A 17,868-nucleotide genomic window follows, 5' to 3' on the forward strand; every position below is an offset into this window, starting at 1 on the left:
AATAAAAACTGCGTTTCGTTTCATAGGAAACAAAAGTGAAACTAGTTCAGAGCAGACAGCGGCCGGCCTCCGAAGATGGCCGGCGTACACTCCTATCCTCTGCTCGTTGAGCTCGAAGAAACCAACATACCCAGATTAAAAATCAAGTTAGTGAAATACTTTCAAAGTAAGAAATCTAACGGTGGTGGCGAGTGTGAGGTGGAGTATGAAAATGGCAGCAGGACAGCGATAGTGCGCTTCCGGAGAGAGGAGGGTAAGTTTGTCACAATAAAGTCATGTTTGCTTTATTTAAGCAGCTACAATATTATTTATTATCAACGGAGTTATGTGGTGACATACGTTTGTGCTGTGTTGCAGATCAGAGAAATGTTCTGGCCAAAGAGTCGCATCAGATCAGTTTGGAAAAGGGCGTTTTGACGCTCACGGTCCGCTTACCCACGGAAGAGAAACCATCACGGGTACGGAAAGTCATTTAAAAGTTTGTCATGAATCAGTTATCAACAGCTGTTCTGTTCTGTGTAACTCAAATCTGTTCTTATATTGACGATGTTATTTATGAGACTTGGTTTCACTGTTGGCAGTGCACCGTGAAAACTGCGCGCCTCTAATTTCTGTCAGACCCGTCCTGTTCTCAAAAGGAACAGCGAGAATATTCAATTATTCCTCAGTTTTGTGTGACCCTTGAGCCCCTCTACAGACTTCAAATTATCATTCAGTTCCATTGAACGTAAATCTGACCATGTTTATCTTTTACTGGAAGTCACGTGACTTCATAACGCCAAAGCTGTGCTGCACGCTGCTCCTCTTCCTGCAGTGTGGATATTGTAAAAGTCAAACTTACTGCTCGGATAGCATTACTGGGTGTGGTTTGCTTGACAAAGCTGATAATGAATTTGTTTGCATGAATTTTTGGACTACTTTTTGGGCCAGCAAATATTTACGGCGCTTACACACACACACACACACACACACACACACACACACACACACACACACACACACACACACACACACACACACACACAAACTATAATTCTAAACAAATGTGACTAACATGTATTTTTTTGTATTTTCTTTATACAGGAAACTTCATCTGATAAAGATAACAAGAAATGTAAGTACTGAGTGAAGTGAACAGAACTATGTTTATAACCACTAGTGTAAAAGATCAGGAAGTCCTTTCACTTGTCCACCCCTATATTTTATCTACTTTAGTATACACCACTGCTACACTTTCAAAAAAAAATCATTGTTCAGTTTTGGTGAGTCTGTATGAAATGTGGCCTCCGTTTTCTGTTCTTAGCTGACAGGAATGGAAAACAGTGTTGGTCTTCTGCTGTTGCAGCCCAGCTGCTTCAGTCTGTGACGTTCAATTCAATTCAATTTCAATTCAATTTTATTTATATAGCGCCAAATCACAACAAAAGTCGCCTCAAGGCGTGAGTTGTGCTTTTCAGCATCCCTCAGTTGTAACAAGTGGTCTGACCATTATCCTCTGATGGCTGAGATCACCGAGCCATTGTTGCCCCACAGCACTGCTGCTCACTGCATATTTTCTCTTTTTTGACCATTCTCTATAAACCCTAGAGGTGGCTGTGTGGGAAAGCCCCATAGTTTCCGAAATATTCTGACCAGCCCACCTAAACACCAACAACCACAATATATACTAGAAAATCTCTAGGTTACACTCAGCAGGCTAACTGTGCCAATGTTAGCTATTACTGCAATAAATGATAATTGTACATCTTTGCTTTGAGTCATTACATGCTTTACTGCTGGCTAAAGTTAACGCCATTTGAAATCATTTAGTATCATAGGTAAAGTAATTTCACAAGCTAGCATTTCTACTTGGTTATAATTTTACTACTGATGACTTTGGCAAACAACATTCTGTTTTCCAGCTAGTTGTAACTTAACACAAATCTAGCAGTGCTACTTTGTGACACTGGAAAAGCTGAGTTAACACAACAGCCCTGGGCATTTGAATTAATCAAGTGATCTCATCCACTCGAGGCAGGTTGTCACAGGTAGTTTTCTCAGACATTCACTTTTTTTCAGATGAGTAGCAACTCCCCACCACCCACACACAATTTGGAATTAATCAGTGTTTGTATTGTGAAATTACAAGTCCAGCATCTCCTATTTGGCTTGCCTTTCATTTATACTGTTTTAGTTGAGTTATTATTTGAAGTTAAATATTTAAATAAAGGAATGAATTTAATACGTGTGAGACCATAGAAAGAACCTCAGGTTCTGTGACCCTTCTGAACTGTATTTGCTAGATAGCTTGTGATTTGTCTGTCTAGCTAGCATTAGTAAGAAGAAAACAAAAAGAAAATGTGAATCTATGAATCAGAAATTAGACAAGCTGACAAGCTTTATGAGATAAAACTGCCTCTCCCTCTTCAGCTTCATGCTATTTTAACATAGTGTGCTTTACATTTCAAGACTGGTAGGATACACTAGACGTCTCCTAGACGTTACGTCAATAAGACCATACAAAGTCTGATTATTTTTTTAAGTCAATATTAATAATTATTCTTATTTTAATTAATTTATTAATTAGTGTGAGGCAATAGTTGTGAGTGAAGCACCAAAATAAGTAATTAAAATAAAAGTGTTTTTAGTCTTCCACTATCTAAAAAGTATAAGTTTGTTACACTTGGCCACTTTTGTCTTTAACAGCAGATGTTGCTGCAGACAAACAACCTACTGCTGATAAAAGCAACCCTACAGCCAAAGTTCAAACAGAAACAGAAGGCGGAGACGATGATACAGAAGATGAAGAGCCATGTTCCACCTCGGCCGTTTTAGGGAATATTTCTGATAATACCAACCAGGAGTTCTTGGAGATGCTGGTGGAAAACATCACAAAGTCTCATGACTTCACTTTGGAATTCTTTCCTGACATCTCCTCTGCTGTGGTGACTTTCCAGAGTGGAAAAGGTACCCATTTCAAAATGTTCTTATTTATGATATGATAATATAAAGTTTAACTGGCCGTTTAATGCTGAAATCTGTATTCCATAACCAGTTTCAACAATCATTAACATAAAACAACATAAAAGTATGCCACAAATGTAATAAAGGAATTTTCCAGGACAATGTGGCCGTTTTATTTGCCTGAGCTAAACTAGAATGACAAAGTTTTCTAGGGCACTAATGCACAAGTATATGTGCCATATATGTACCATCCCAAAATCTCACCTTGCTGATTATAAATGTGCTGATACTTCATCCTGAAATGATGAAGGGATGAAAAAATTGGTGTACTCATTATTAAATCGACAAAGAAGATTTATCCTGCAGAATATTTTTAGTAACAATGCCTTAAACTGTTTTTTTTATCTCTATTTCACAGAAAATGCTAATTTTGTGGCAAAATGCCCCCAAAACAAAATGTTCACCAGGAAGGGATTTTCTGTTCAACATCTCGAAGTCACAAAGCAAGTTCTAGTTGACGACATTCTACACTTCAGTGAAGAAGTTCTTCAGCTTTATTTTGAAAATGAAGGTGGGGATGTGGAAGAGGTTTTACTTAATGATGCAGAACAGTCTGCTGTCATCACATTTAAAGATCATCGAGGTAATTCATTTACACTACACTTTGTATTTACTGCAAACCTACAGTAATAACTTGTGTGAATAATAATATACAGTATGTTACATTATTTTTCCAGCTGTTCAAAAAATCTTCAAGAAGAAGCATTCCATAAAAAAGGAAGAAATCACAGTTTACCCTTTTTATAAATCTCTGGGCGTGGCCCTCTATGGCAAAGACAAACCTTCACTAAAACTTCCTGCTGCCATCTCAGAGCCCATTGACACCGCTGTCCTGAGATATCTAGCTCAAAATAAATCAGCAGCAGAGGCCATTTGTAGTGAAATGGACAAACACTTTTGCATCGTGAACCTCGGCCAAACTACTGTGACCTTGAGTCCTGTATCTTCTCTACTAAAGCAAAAGGATGCCAAAGCCATCATCAAAGAATGGACTGATACTGTGAAGTCAGCATTTGCACAATCTGTGTCAAAGTTCAAATCCTTGAAGTTCTGTCCAGATTCAGATGCATGGAAAGAGTCTGAGAAAAAGATCAGAGAGATGTTACTGAATGAAAATGTGATTGTAGTACCCGATAAAGACAGTGGTGCTTTATTGGTAGCTGGTCTTGATAGTGATGTCAACAGACTGGAGAAATCTCTTTCTGAAATTATTAACAAGATTGCAAAAACGATCCACAGGGAGAAATCAAGTAAAACTGAAGAGATCAAAGTGTCACCATCAGTTTTTCATCTCCTCTGTCAAGATGGCCTTATGGACAAACTTCTACTTGTGTATCCAGAACTCAAATTGTCACCAGAGAGTCCTAATCTGAAAATAACTGGCTTAGGGGAAGAGATTAATGCAGCAACCAAAGTTATATTTGATGCAGTACTTGCATTAAAACGACAGAATCTGGAATTAGATAAAAATGTGCTTGAACTGTTGAAGGATGAGCAACAAGAGGAGCTTACAGATGCTCTCCTCACATCTCATCAAATAAACGCAGCATTTGAAATCAGTGGAAACAGGGTGCAGCTCCTTGCTGTCTCTGACAGAGATCTGTCTCATGCTCAGGACCATCTAGGACAGCTGTTAACATCTCAGTACATTCATGTTGAAGACAGTAACGTCCTGAAGAAGCCAGAGTGGCAGCAGCTGGTCAGTCTCTTAGAGCAGGCTAACAGTAAGCCATGCAGAACTCGAATCAACACAACTGCTCAACAAGTCGTGGTGTCAGGCTACAAGGATAGTGTCATAAAAGTTCAGCAACAGCTTGGTGACTTCTTAACACAGAACGCTCACATCGAAGAAACTGTTGTGGTCAAAGCTAATGCTGTCGTTAAATACTTGGAAGAGTTCAACACATCTTGGATGGAGAAAGTGAAAGAGAAGGTGAGAGTGTCCTACAGAAATGAGGCCATCTGTCTGAGTGGATCCAGAGTGAATGTGACACATTGCAAGTCTGTGGTTGAAGGTGCCGTCTCTGCTGTAGTCTTTGACAGTCTGAATGTCTGCATGTCTGGAGTGAAGAAGCTCTTCCAGGAAAATGAAGGTGTGTATTTTTCTGCAATCAAAAATAAAACTGGTTGTCTGGTCCAACTGGTTGATAAGCCAGGTGGTGGACAAGACAACGTTAAACAAGTACCAACACCTTTATACCAACTTAAGACACCTGAAGGAGTAGAAATCGCTGTTTGCAAGGCAGATATGTGCAGTTACCCAATGCAGGCAGTTGTGAGTCCATTTAATCAAGACTTGAAACACAGTACTGGTCTTGCAGCAGCACTTTTGAAGGCTGCTGGCCCTCAGTTACAAGATGAATTTTACAAAATGAAAAAAATAAAGGGGCAACTCAAGCCAGGAGACTGTGTCATAACTAATGCAGGAGGAATGCTTTGTTGCCAAAAGGTCATCCATGCTGTGGGACCCAAGTATGAAAAACCACAGCAAGCTTCAGCTCAGTTGAACAAAGTTGTTAAAGGAAGCTTAGAAGCCGCTGAAAACCACGGATGCGTCTCAGTAGCTCTTCCATCTATTGGCAGAGGAATGCGCTGCTTTCCCCTCAAGCAGTGTGAACTCACCATTGTTAAAGCAGTGAAGGAGTATTGTGATGAGAAGTTTGATGACATCACCTTGCAGAAGATCCATTTCGTGAACAATGATGACATTGCTGTTCAGGATATGGTGGCTGCTGTCAAACAGGAGTTTGGAAACCTCAGTGTTGTTCATTCTCAACAAAGTCCTCATCTCACTGCTCCCATGCAATCAGTATCACAGTCTACTGGATCTGACCTGTACCTGAATCGTGTGCAGACCAAAGAAGGTGTTGACATCGTTCTTACAAAGGGAAACCTAGAAGCTTCCACGGTAATTCAGATTTTGGCTGTTATATCTAATGAAAGTGAATAATAAGTAAATAATTTAAGAGGGAAATTGTCCAGTACAGGAACCAACGACTTCATGCATTAACTATTAACATGTCGCTGTAAAGTCCCTTGATGTTGAATGAATTTCAGGGTTTAAGTCGGGGGAGGGGGGGGTTAAGACTTTTGATATGATAAATATGTACTAAAAGTCTGTTAACTGTTTTTAGACGGAGGTGATTGTGAACACTGTGTCTTCAGACCTTGACCTCAACAGAGGTGCAGTTTCACAAGCCATCTTGCGCACAGCTGGACCCAAACTTCAGCAGTTAGTAGATGCACAGGGTGCTACTGGAAATGATGGTGAGATCATTGTTACTGATGGCTGCCAACTAAAAAGCAAAAAAGTCTTTCATGCAATCGCACCTCACTATAAGGACCAAGCCACATCTGAAAAGGTGAAGTACCTTAGATTATGAGGTAAAAGTTTAAGCTTTGAGGTTAAAAAGCCTGTTTGATCTAACTTTGATGATGAATGCCTTTATATATAACTGTCTTACAGACTTTGAGGGGAATCTTTAAGGACTGCTTGGGCATGGCAGAGGATAATAATCTAACCTCCATGTCCTTATCAGCCATTGGTGCTGGAAACCTGGGTTTCCCAAAAGATCTCGTAGCCTCTTTGATGTTGGATAATATCTTAGAGTTTAGTAAAAAGAAACACCCCAAGCATCTGAAGAAGGTTGTGATTGTACTTTACCCCAGTGATGCACAAACTATCCAGGTAAGAAAAAGTAACAAGCTTTGAAGGAACACATTCTTGGTGCTAATCAGAAATATTTTCAACTAGTAAAATCCACCGATATCAGCACTATTTTTCTTCTTTCGTTGGGGGTAGAAGTGACCATATGGGGACAATATTATCAGCTAATGCTAGAAAGCCTGGCATACTGCATCCATATACTCAGATACTCAGAAATTTATCTCAGAGATTTTTATACTTTTGTTCTTGTTTTTGATGACTCTGTAATCATTAGACAATTTTAACTATTCTGTTGTTTCTTTTATTGTTGTAATTTTAAAGTTCATCTGAACAGGTCTCTCTTGTACACGTGTAGTCTCAATGGGACTACTTGTATAAATGAAGGCTTAATTAAAAAAATAATTAGCACCAAGTAACAAAAAATAAATAAATTAATAAAATACTAGTATTTAACTCATCAAAACGTCTTGGAGGGCTGTTAGTAACCATGCTGACTCAAGTAAGCAGAGATAAAGCACAGCGTACAAATGAGCATACTAATTTCTTCTATGGGCATTGTTAAAATAGGGCCTACTTTTGGAGACAGCCTCTAATAGTTGTTCAACTTGCTATGTTGTGCTATTTATTTTCAGCTTTGATTTAATAATTGAATGTTTCAGTCAATGTAATCTCTCTTGTTTTCTGTCTGCAGGCTTTCAGTGATGAATTTCAGAAGAAGTTTCCCAGTGCCTCAAGTGGTTCAACAAGTTCTACACAAAGTAAAGGCAGGCAACACTGTTTGATATGCGGTCCCAACGTAATGTTACCAAAAAAAAAGAAGAAGCAAATGCTCAAAAATGTAACAAAAACTGGATGTATTTTTACACCCAACAAATATGGACTTATTTTAGAATACAGCTTTCTAAGAACTATTTGTTTTCTAACTATACCCGTTTTCAAAGAAATGTAAAACAACAGTTAACAGAAACATTTGTACTAACTGTAATAATATATTGTATTTTTTCTATATCCTAATTGACAATTAAATTAGTAGTCAAAATTCAGGAACTACTATTTTGTAATAATTTATTGCTGATATTCTTTATTTTTGTCCATTTCCAGGAGGCCCCTTCTCCAAAATCACCTCGACCTCAGACATGCATGAGACTAAAATGGGCAATGTGACTATACAGGTAGTAACAGGAGACATAACCAAGGAGACCGCTGATGTCATTGTCAACTCCTCCAATGAAAACTTTACTCTTAAGTTAGGTAATAAAACTTTAAGTTATCATAGCAAGAACTACAGAGCTTGAGCTGTGGAAAACCGTTATCAATGGTTGGTTAATATTCTTTTTTTTCCTGCTGTAAATATTTATATTTACACATACATATAAATATTATATATATTATATATAAAATATTTAATTGAATATTATATATTATAAATAATATATATTTATATTTACACATAAATATTTAAGTACAGAGGATATTATATAAAAAATAATCCCACATCTTTAAATTATTTTTATAAAATAATACACAAATAAGAAAAAAGGTCACAAAGTAATTGTATCTTTCAGATTATATGTACAGTATGTATTCAATGGTGATGTAACCTTTGCCTTCTCCAGGAGTGTCTAAAGCTATTCTAGAAGCAGCTGGTCCGGCTGTTGAAGTGGAATGCCGCAACCTTGGTAAGAAATCACTTTAACTTTTTATAACGCTGTAACTCAGAGTTGACACCAGGTAACAGTCTTGTTTTCCCAAAAATAACATGGAGGTTAGCACAAGACTGTCAAGAAAAAAAGTATGGCCTTGTACACACTCACATAGTTATTAAGGTTCATTAACATACATTGTCTTCACCTTTAGGTGCTGAGCCCAACCAGGGCATGATATTGACAAGCCCCGGTAACCTGAAGTGTAAAAAGATCCTCCACCTGGCTGGACAGACAGACCCAGTAAAAATCAACAAGACTGTGAAAGATGCACTCCTGATATGTGTGAAAAGCTCTTTCACCTCTGTATCATTTCCTGCCATCGGCACAGGTGAGGTTTAGAAAGCATTTTGTCACTGACAGGTCACATATGTAAATGTTAGTTTTAGGCCAACATATTTTTGTAGGTTAAGCTAAACCATGTTGACAGAGTGCAGATGTAAATTTATGACATGTTGTGCTCTTTCTCTTTTAACATGCTTACATTAGAAGTAGGCATTGTATACCTAAATACAATTTAAAATCCGAAGACACATCAAATTTCCTTATCACAGAACAAATTTAAAACCAAGTTCAACGAAAATTTATGGAGAAATTTTAGAGCCAGGAACAGTGCTAATAGTCATGAAAGCTTTTATATGAGTGTTTTTAATGGTGTCATCCTTTACTATCGATATGGCTCGCCCCAGAAGTCTTCAATGTGTGCTGTCCCTTGTTTTTTTAGGTCAAGGCAATGCACAGGCAAGACTGGTGGCCGATGCCATGTTGGATGCAGTGACTGATGTGTTAAGCCAAAACACTTCCAGCCCCCTGACAACAGTCCGCATAGTTATTTTCCAGAAACCTATGCTAAAAGACTTCCACAGCAGTATGCAACAGAGGGAAGCTGCTGATCCTGATTCTAAGGAAAAAGGAGGGTGGAGCTGGGGATGGACCAAATTCAAATGTAAATACACAGAATAAAGTACTTTTTGGTTTCAAATTCTATATCTCTAAGCAATTTCAATTGTTAAGTTCTAATGTTGTTTTTGAAATTTGTTCTTTCAGCAATCTTTACTGGCGGAAGTACTGATAAACCAAAGAAAGACAAAAAGTTTGTCATTGACAGTCTGAAAGTGGAGGCTACTTGTTTCCACATTTGTGGTGACACACAAGCCAAAGTTGACTCTGCAAAGAAATGGATAAATGACAAGATATCCCAAGAACATGACAGCATGGAAATTGAAGACAATGCCATCCGTAGTTTCTCTGATGCAGATCGCCAGAAAATTGTTGACATGCAGAAGACCATGGACATCAGCATAAGGACTGTGAGCAATAAGCCCAAAGCCACAATCACTATCGAAGGACTGAGCAGGGATGTGCTCAAAGCTAACACTGAAATCATTAAAATGATGAGCAGGGTGAGAGACGAGGAGGAACTAAACAGGAAAGTGGAGCTGGCCAGCACCACGGCAGACTGGCAGTATCAGCAGTCTGGGTTCCAGTTTCAGAGTTTTGATGAAATGACCAACTTCCACCTCGAGGAAGCACTGCAACAAAATTTACCAACTGTAAAAGTTACAGTCAAGGGTCAAGATTACACTGTCACCATGCCAAAAGGACCCGCCACTGACAGCCAGGGAAATAACCTGGAGATAAAGAGAATTGACAAGCTAAAAGGTATTTTAATGAAACCAAGAGATTTAGTCCTCTCAAAGTAGTAATAAGAGATCAGCAGTGTGTTAGCATTTGAAATCTTGCATGATTTCACTTACTGGTAGGTCTCTCGGAGTTTTCACTACTGAAAGCCAAAGTATCTCCCCAAAAGCTATACAATTTTATTTTGTTTTTTAAATTAATTTGTTATTAGGTGATGTTCCTGAAAACTGGGATCTCATGCAACCTAACGTCACCAGTCAGGCTTTCCTATTACAAGCCGGGACACAGGAGTATGATGAAATCCAGAAGCTGTTCCAGGCCTCATGCAAACAAACCATTATCAAGGTAGCATCAATCACATTGTCTATTGTTTTATCATATTAGCATTAGCCAAGTCAGATTACTAGATTAAAGTGTTTTTTCAGGAGTAAGTAAACTTACAAGTAGATGACACAGAATTTACATCTCGATAAACGGCATTAAAATGTTGTTCATTAAAAATGTAAAAGTTGCCCAGTAATATTTAGATTTGACACTGTGTGACGATGTTATGTAAATTATTTCATAATAAAAAAAGTAGTCAATCTATGCAACTGTATTAAAAATGTTTTCTGTCTAGTAATAATATAATTGTTATATCTTGCTTATGTTAATTAATTAATTAGTCAATCACTAGGTAGGATAAATACAGTCATTGACATGATAAGTTGATGCAGAAAACGTACAGTTTGGTGCACAGAATTTAAAAAAATATATTTCAGACAAATAAACTATCCTTGCTTTAAACTGGAACATAAACTCACAGCAAAATCAAAACACACTTTTCTTGCTCTTAGATTGAGAGGATTCAGAACCCTGCACTGTGGAGCGGTCTACAGGTTAAGAAGCGTGACATGGAGGTGAGAAATGGTCACCAGAACAACGAGAGACGTCTTTTCCATGGCACCTCCGAGGACACTGTGGCTACCATTAATGACCGTGGCTTCAACAGGAGCTATGCTGGAAAGAATGGTGAGAAGTTTGTGGGCATTTATTTTGATTTTGTCAGAGAGCTCATAATAGAGACATGGTGGGAAATGGGGGAGATACTGCCCATAAAGATATATTTAGATTAAGGAGGTAGCAGTAAGCTAAAAAAAACCCAACTATTAAAAGAATTTATCCCCAGGAGGTCCCAGAAGACTAATTAATAATAAATAACTGTTTTTTGGTCTCTACTGGAAACATGAATTTAATGTTACATGCCTGTTTGGTCATAATGCTTTTAAGAGTTGCAGGTCATAAACACTTTCAAAAGAAACTTTGGTTTACAGAAGCTTCTCTGATGCTTCCATGTCATACCTATACAGTATGTTCAAATTTTAGTATTTGAGACTATCTACTACTGCTACTGGTATTATAATAACAATAATAATATAATAATAATGATAATAATTATAATAATAACAGAAAATATGTTCGATCTTTTTCATTGACTTTCTCTCTATTTTCAGCTGCATGCTACGGCAATGGAACTTACTTTGCTGTCAATGCAAGTTACTCTGCTAGCAATACCTACTCCAAGCCTAATCAGAATGGGGAGAAGTTCATGTACGTCTGTCGAGTTCTGACTGGGGACTTTGCTCTTGGACAACAAGGCATGATTGTACCACCAGCAAAAGGCACCGGCACCATTTCCACTGGTCTGTACGACAGTGTTGTGGACAACATGGCCAATCCCAGCATGTTTGTTGTCTTCCATGATATCCAGGCTTATCCTGAATATCTGATTACGTTCAAGTGATGCAGCTAGTGAGCAAGATTGCAAATCTTAACTAGACATCACCTTACGTCATTAAATATAAGGTGATTACGTTACTCCACATTAGATAAAAGATTTTAATTTCCAGTATATTAAAACCATGTAAAAACATCAGCATCAGCTTGATTTAACCAACTATTATACAAGCATTAATCAGTGAATGGAAAAAAATATACAAATTTTGTTTTGTAATGTTTTCAAAGCACTTTGTAACAAAAGTTTACATGTTAATGCAGGTAAAGCTCGGATTAAGAATCACTTTGAAAGCAAAAGTATAAAAGAAATTAGCTGCTGCTCACATAAACAAATCTACAGAAGTGATGAAGCACAACAAGGTTTCTGAATGTTTAATGTATAATAAATTTAAAGTGACTTACATACGCTTTATGTAGTCTCGAATATTTTCCTCTTGAAGGTGAGCTATGATTTTGAATTTTTCTGTTTTCCAAACAGCATCTGTTCCAGATTTCTTTCTACATTTTATGTTTTCAATGTGTATTTTTTTTGTTTTGAACCTGAAAAACAGAAGTGTGACTACTAAGAGAGATGCTGATTACAGTGTTGTTTCCTTCAATCAGAAGTAAGAAATATTCAATCTCTCTCTTTTATCCAGTTCCAAAGGTTTGTTTAAATTGATTACATAGTGTGATCAATTGATCAATGTGATTTTTTGAGCAGTAAAATTGAATTTGAAGACATTTTCTGTAAGTATTTTATTGAAGTACGGAATCTTATTAATTCTTCCACAGTCCACAGGAATGTAATCTCATGATTAAGCATGAATTTTTACTCCCAAAGACTAGCCGCTTCAGAAAACATTTTATTTTTAACAAAGCAACAATAGCACAAGAGGTATATATATGTGTGTGTGTGTGTGTGTGTGTGTGTGTGTGTGTGTGTGTGTGTGTGTGTGTGTGTGTGTGTGTGTGTGTGTGTGTGTGTCCAGAGGTCAAAATGTCACCAGAGTCCTAATCTGAACATAACTGGCTTAGGGGAAGAGATTAATGCAGCAAGCAAAGTTATATTGGATGCAGTACTTGCATTAAAACGACAGAATCTGGAAATAGATAAAAATGTGCTTGAGCTGTTGAAGGATGAGCAACAAGAGGAGCTTACAGATGCTCTCCTCACATCTCATCAAATAAACGCAGCATTTGAAATCAGTGGAAACAGGGTGCAGCTCCTTGCTGTGTCTGACAGAGATCTGTCTCATGCTCAGGACCATCTAGGACAGCTGTTAACATCTCAGTACATTCATGTTGAAGACAGTAATGTCCTGAAGAAGCCAGAGTGGCAGCACCTGGTCAGTCACTTAGAGCAGGCTAACAGTAAGCCATGCAGAACTCGAATCAACACAACTGCTCAACAAGTCGTGGTGTCAGGCTACAAGGATAGTGTCATAAAAGTTCAGCATCAGCTTGGTGACTTCTTAACACAAAATGCGCACATTGAAGAAACTATTGTGGTCAAAGCTAATGCTGTTGTTAAATACTTAGAAGATTTTAACACATCTTGGATGGAGAAAGTGAAAGACAAGGTGAGAGTGTCCTACAGAAATGAGGCCATCTGTCTGAGTGGATCCAGAGTGAATGTGACACATTGCAAGTCTGTGGTTGAAGGTGCCGTCTCTGCTGTAGTCTTTGACAGTCTGAATGTTTACAAGTCTGGAGTGAAGAAGCTCTTCCAGGAAAATGAAGGTGTGTATTTTTCTGCAATCAAAAATAAAACTGGTTGCCTGGTCCAACTGGTTGATAAGACAGCTGGTGGACAAGACAACTTGGCCCTCAGACAAATACCAACATTTTTATATCAGCTTAGGACACCTGAGTGGAAATAGGTGTTTGCAAGGCAAACGTGCAGTTACCCAATGCAGGCAGTTGTCAATCCATCCACTCAAGACTTGAAACAGTACTGGTGTTGCAGCAGCACGTTTGAAGGCTGCTGGTCCTCAGTTACAAGATGAATGTGACAAAATAAAATCAATAATGGGTCAACTCAAGCCAGGAGACTGTGTCATAACTGATGCAAGAGGGCAGCTTTGTTGTCAAAAAGTCATCCATGCTGTGGGACCCAAGTTTGAAGAAGACAAACTTGACACCAGCTAAGTTTTGACAGTCAGGTCTTCTCAATAATAAATTGGAAGCTAGTTTAGTAGTTAATCAAAATCTTAAGTGTTAACACAAGATTATCAGGAAAGCAAGTATGACCTTGTACACACTCAAATTTTTAATAAGGTTCACCTTCCATTTTCTCTACTTTTGGGTGCTGATATTAGCATGATATTGATGAGCCCCGGTAACCTGAAGTGTAAAAAGATCCTCCACCTGACTGGGCAGACAGACCCAGTAAAAAATTAACAAGACTGTAAAAGATGCACTCCAGATATGTGTGAAAAGCTTTTTCATCTCTGTATCATTTTCTGCCATCGGCACAGGTGAGATTTAGAAAGCATTTTGTAACTGAGTCTGTTGGCATCTGCGAACTTCAACCTCAACATTTTGTCACATATCCAAATGTCAGTTTTGGGCCACCATATTTTTGCAGGTTAAACTAAACCATGTTGTGCAACTTGTGCTGTACTGGAATGCAGTCATTCAGGAAGCTATGAGGAACATCATGATTATAAGGGCCCGAGCTAACTAAAGTAGCGTGCTAACGGATAACTGACTTTAGCTTTCCAACAGCTGATTAAACACACTGTGATGAATAATCCTCTAATGTTTTCAGCCAACCAAAACCATTTTGTTATCTTGGGGTCAGCTGTTTTCTCAGATCTATGACATGTTTTGCTCTTTCTTTAAACACATTTTGAAGAGGGCATTGTGTGTACCTAAATACAATTTATAATCTAGTTATTGCATTTCTTTGCAGTTAGTTTGTGTTTTAAAAAATTCAGAGATTTTCCCTAAATTTCCTTCTTATCATAGAGTCTGTGATAATTGTCATGGAAGACTTTTGGTTTTTTTTGGTTTTTTTAATTGTGTCATCTTTTAGTGTCCAATCCAATTTTATATCTGAATACATTTTTTAAAACACGTTTTACAGAGTGCTGTACAAAGCAGCACCACACAACAGATATAACAATATAAACATGTCAACAAAAATAATAACATCACATTAGCTTACATCACAATCATTCTGAGTTAAAAGCCAAGGAATAAAAATGAGTCTTAAGATGTGTTTTAAAAACAGGCAGTTAGGAGGCCATCCTAACATGGGCAGAGAGATCTTTCCACATTTTGGCCCTGAATTTCAGCCGGGGCTTAGGGACCACTAGAAGCAGCTGATCAGTGGATCTTAGCTCAGATATATATGGTTTTGTTGATTCATTAAACATTTTAAAAACAAATGAAATCTTAAAATGGATCCTAAAACTAACAAGGAACCAGTGTGGGGATCTGGTCCTGGTAAAGAGACTAACCACAGCATTTTGGATTAACTGTAGGTGATCAAGGGAAGCTTTGGCAAGGCCAACAGAGAGCATATGAGCATAAAGATACATTAAAAGTTACATAAAAGCCTTAAATGATAAAAACTATTTAATATCAGAATTAATTCAGCATGAAATCACCATTTTGTTATCTTCAAACAAAATGGAGAACAGTTGAGACAACATAGACAAATGCAGGACATTTGTCTATGATTAATAATAATAAAAGAAAATATATCACAGAACATTTTAATTGACTTTCTGCTGCTATTCCACTTTCAGCTACATGCTACGGCAAGGGGACATATTTTGCAGTCAACGCTAGCTACTCTGCTCATGTCACCTACTCCAAGCCAAATCCCAATGGGGAGAAGTTCATGTACGTCTGCCGAGTTCTGACTGGTCACTTCCCTCTTGGACAACAAAGCATGATTGTACCACCAGCAAAAGGCACCGTCACTGACCTGTACGACAGTGTTGTGGACAAAAACCCCAATCCCACCATGTATGTTGTCTTCCATGACACTTAGGCTTATATTACAAATCATAACTTGATATTACCTATTATGCTCATTTTCGGCTCCATATTTTTATTCTTGGACTGTAGGGGAGACCGGGGATAGTTGTAACGTGGGTCAGTTGTAACACTTCCAATTTCTCCAATCAGGGCTAAGTTTCAAATGATGTGACTCATCCTGTGCATGCCCAATTCAGTTCTGCTATCACATGTGAAAAATCAGCACATTTTGTCAAACACAGACAATTTAACACGAAAAAAAGTAATTTGTATGCCAAAAAGTAGGTTTTTCTACTTTATTTCAATTTCTAATAGCATTATCTGCTTTGCAGTTAAACTCCTCAAACTTAAATTATGTTATTTGTATGTCTATGGGGATATATTCTGTGTAGGTCTTTAGTGCTAATGTTTTAGCCGTTGGCTGTAATGTTAGCTAGTTCATGGCTATAGGAGTCTGGGTCAGTTGTAACAGCAACAGTCTGGGTTAGTTGTAACAATAAAGCAGATGTTACAACTTACCACACTATTACTTTAACTTATATTAAACAAGTTGGGGCAACAACATCAGCAGAGAGAGGTTCACTGGTCGCCTTTGTATATGCGGTTAATGCCATTGGCAACACAACCACTGTTTGTGTTCCCACACATACATTATGCAGACCACTGTGTCAGAGATGGACCAGTAGGAAGTACTGGTAGTGGAAATAAATCAGGATGGGTGCAAGAAACAGATTTCCTCATCTTTCTGAAGCACTTTGCAAACCACACCAAGGTAAGCCATGATAAAAAGTAATGGAATTGCGATGCTGGTGCGCAACTACATTTTTTCAGCTTCATTGTTATGTTCAAAAGTTGGTGCAAGAGTTGTAGGTTATAATGCCCACTGAGCCAATGAGGCCAAACTCAAGGAAGACCAACCAAAATTAATGAAATATTCAGTTGCAGAAAATTCCATAATTTGTCTTTTTTGGGGGGTTGGAATATGTTCAAAAGCTAGATTTCTGCATTCTGTCACACACACACAGCTACATAAATGGCTCTAAGTGCATTCATGTGTTGAATAAAAAGGATTACATGTTAATGTTTTGTTAGTACCCTTATTTCATTGTGTTACATTTCACCCCAGGATATGTTACAACTAACCCAGACTATGGGGTTAATTGTAACATTTCACTCTTTGTGTTTGAGACCATACCATGCAATGGGTAATTGTGCTGCAGAGAAAATAGCTGCACTATTTAATAGCAGAGACATGTAAATACTTTGCATTAAATTTTGAATCCACTACCTTAAAAGAGCTCCAATTTACAGACAGAAATGTCAAAAATGTTACAACTATCCCCGGTCTCCCCTACTCAAGTGGCTTTGCATGATTCAGAGTTCAAAATAATCCTTATATAGTGGGCTTATTGCAGTCCCCTCAGTTCACCCTCTTCCTGAAACACCCCTTTTCTCCCTTGGCTTCTGTGCCCATAATCAGAAAGATGTGCATGAGATTATTATATTAAGCAAACAATTTGGAGCGCCCTGTTGCCTGCCCCTGGCCTGCCTCGACTCCCCCGGACCGCCCCTCCTTGGTGTATTTTGTATTGGGCCTGTTAAACCCTCCACGGGTCTTTCCTTCTTTTGTGGCTTTCGAAGCTAAATAAAGCTTTTCCTGAATTTCTCACCTGTGACTCTGCTTTTGAGTCATTTCCCTGGGCAAAACCGTCGGGTTATGATACCAACAAACAGCCAAAAAACAAACAATAGGATGCCTAGAGAGCAATGTTCCCTCTAAGCTGCGCGCGTGCACAATCACGCACTGCTGGCACGATCTCTGCGCACAGAAAATCTGCGTTGCGCACAAAAAAAAAAAATCTAACCTGAATTGAAGTTAAAATAAATACATTAACAATTCATTTTGTTTTGCAATGTGAGCCAGTAAGTGACCGGTGACTGGCTGCTCCAGCCAATGATGTGATTCACATTCGTATATATGCAGCTAATCAACGTCGTTGACAGGCTATGACAGCGTCCTTATGTGCCGACACCGGTGTCTTGAATCACCAGTTTCACAGGGTGTTGGCATTCCCCTACACTGACAGTATATTGTATACTGTCTTT

General features: G+C 38.2%; 1 protein-coding gene across 3 annotated transcripts; it reads left to right on the forward strand.

The window, feature by feature from the left end:
• The first annotated feature begins 42 nt into the window (after positions 1–42).
• Positions 43–12,513, forward strand: parp14rs1 (poly(ADP-ribose) polymerase family member 14-related sequence 1). Of its 3 annotated transcripts, none has more exons than XM_031756644.2 (17): positions 43–253; positions 358–458; positions 1,084–1,114; positions 2,686–2,946; positions 3,362–3,586; positions 3,681–5,911; positions 6,138–6,365; positions 6,470–6,691; positions 7,362–7,434; positions 7,772–7,921; positions 8,287–8,349; positions 8,528–8,704; positions 9,098–9,319; positions 9,421–10,035; positions 10,226–10,359; positions 10,851–11,025; positions 11,508–12,513. In XM_031756644.2, the coding sequence occupies exons 1-17, from the start codon at positions 76–78 to the stop codon at positions 11,795–11,797; spliced, it is 5,376 nt and encodes a 1,791-aa protein (XP_031612504.2). In that variant the 5' UTR covers positions 43–75; the 3' UTR covers positions 11,798–12,513. The 3 variants fall into 3 exon arrangements, with proteins under 3 accessions (XP_031612504.2, XP_031612505.2, XP_039456136.1); XM_031756645.2 differs by having other exon boundaries at positions 7,362–7,428; XM_039600202.1 differs by having other exon boundaries at positions 2,689–2,946.
• Positions 12,514–17,868: the final 5,355 nt, after the last annotated feature.

The sequence above is a fragment of the Oreochromis aureus genome, linkage group 16, assembly GCF_013358895.1.
Source record: "Oreochromis aureus strain Israel breed Guangdong linkage group 16, ZZ_aureus, whole genome shotgun sequence".
Lineage (NCBI taxonomy): Eukaryota > Metazoa > Chordata > Actinopteri > Cichliformes > Cichlidae > Oreochromis > Oreochromis aureus.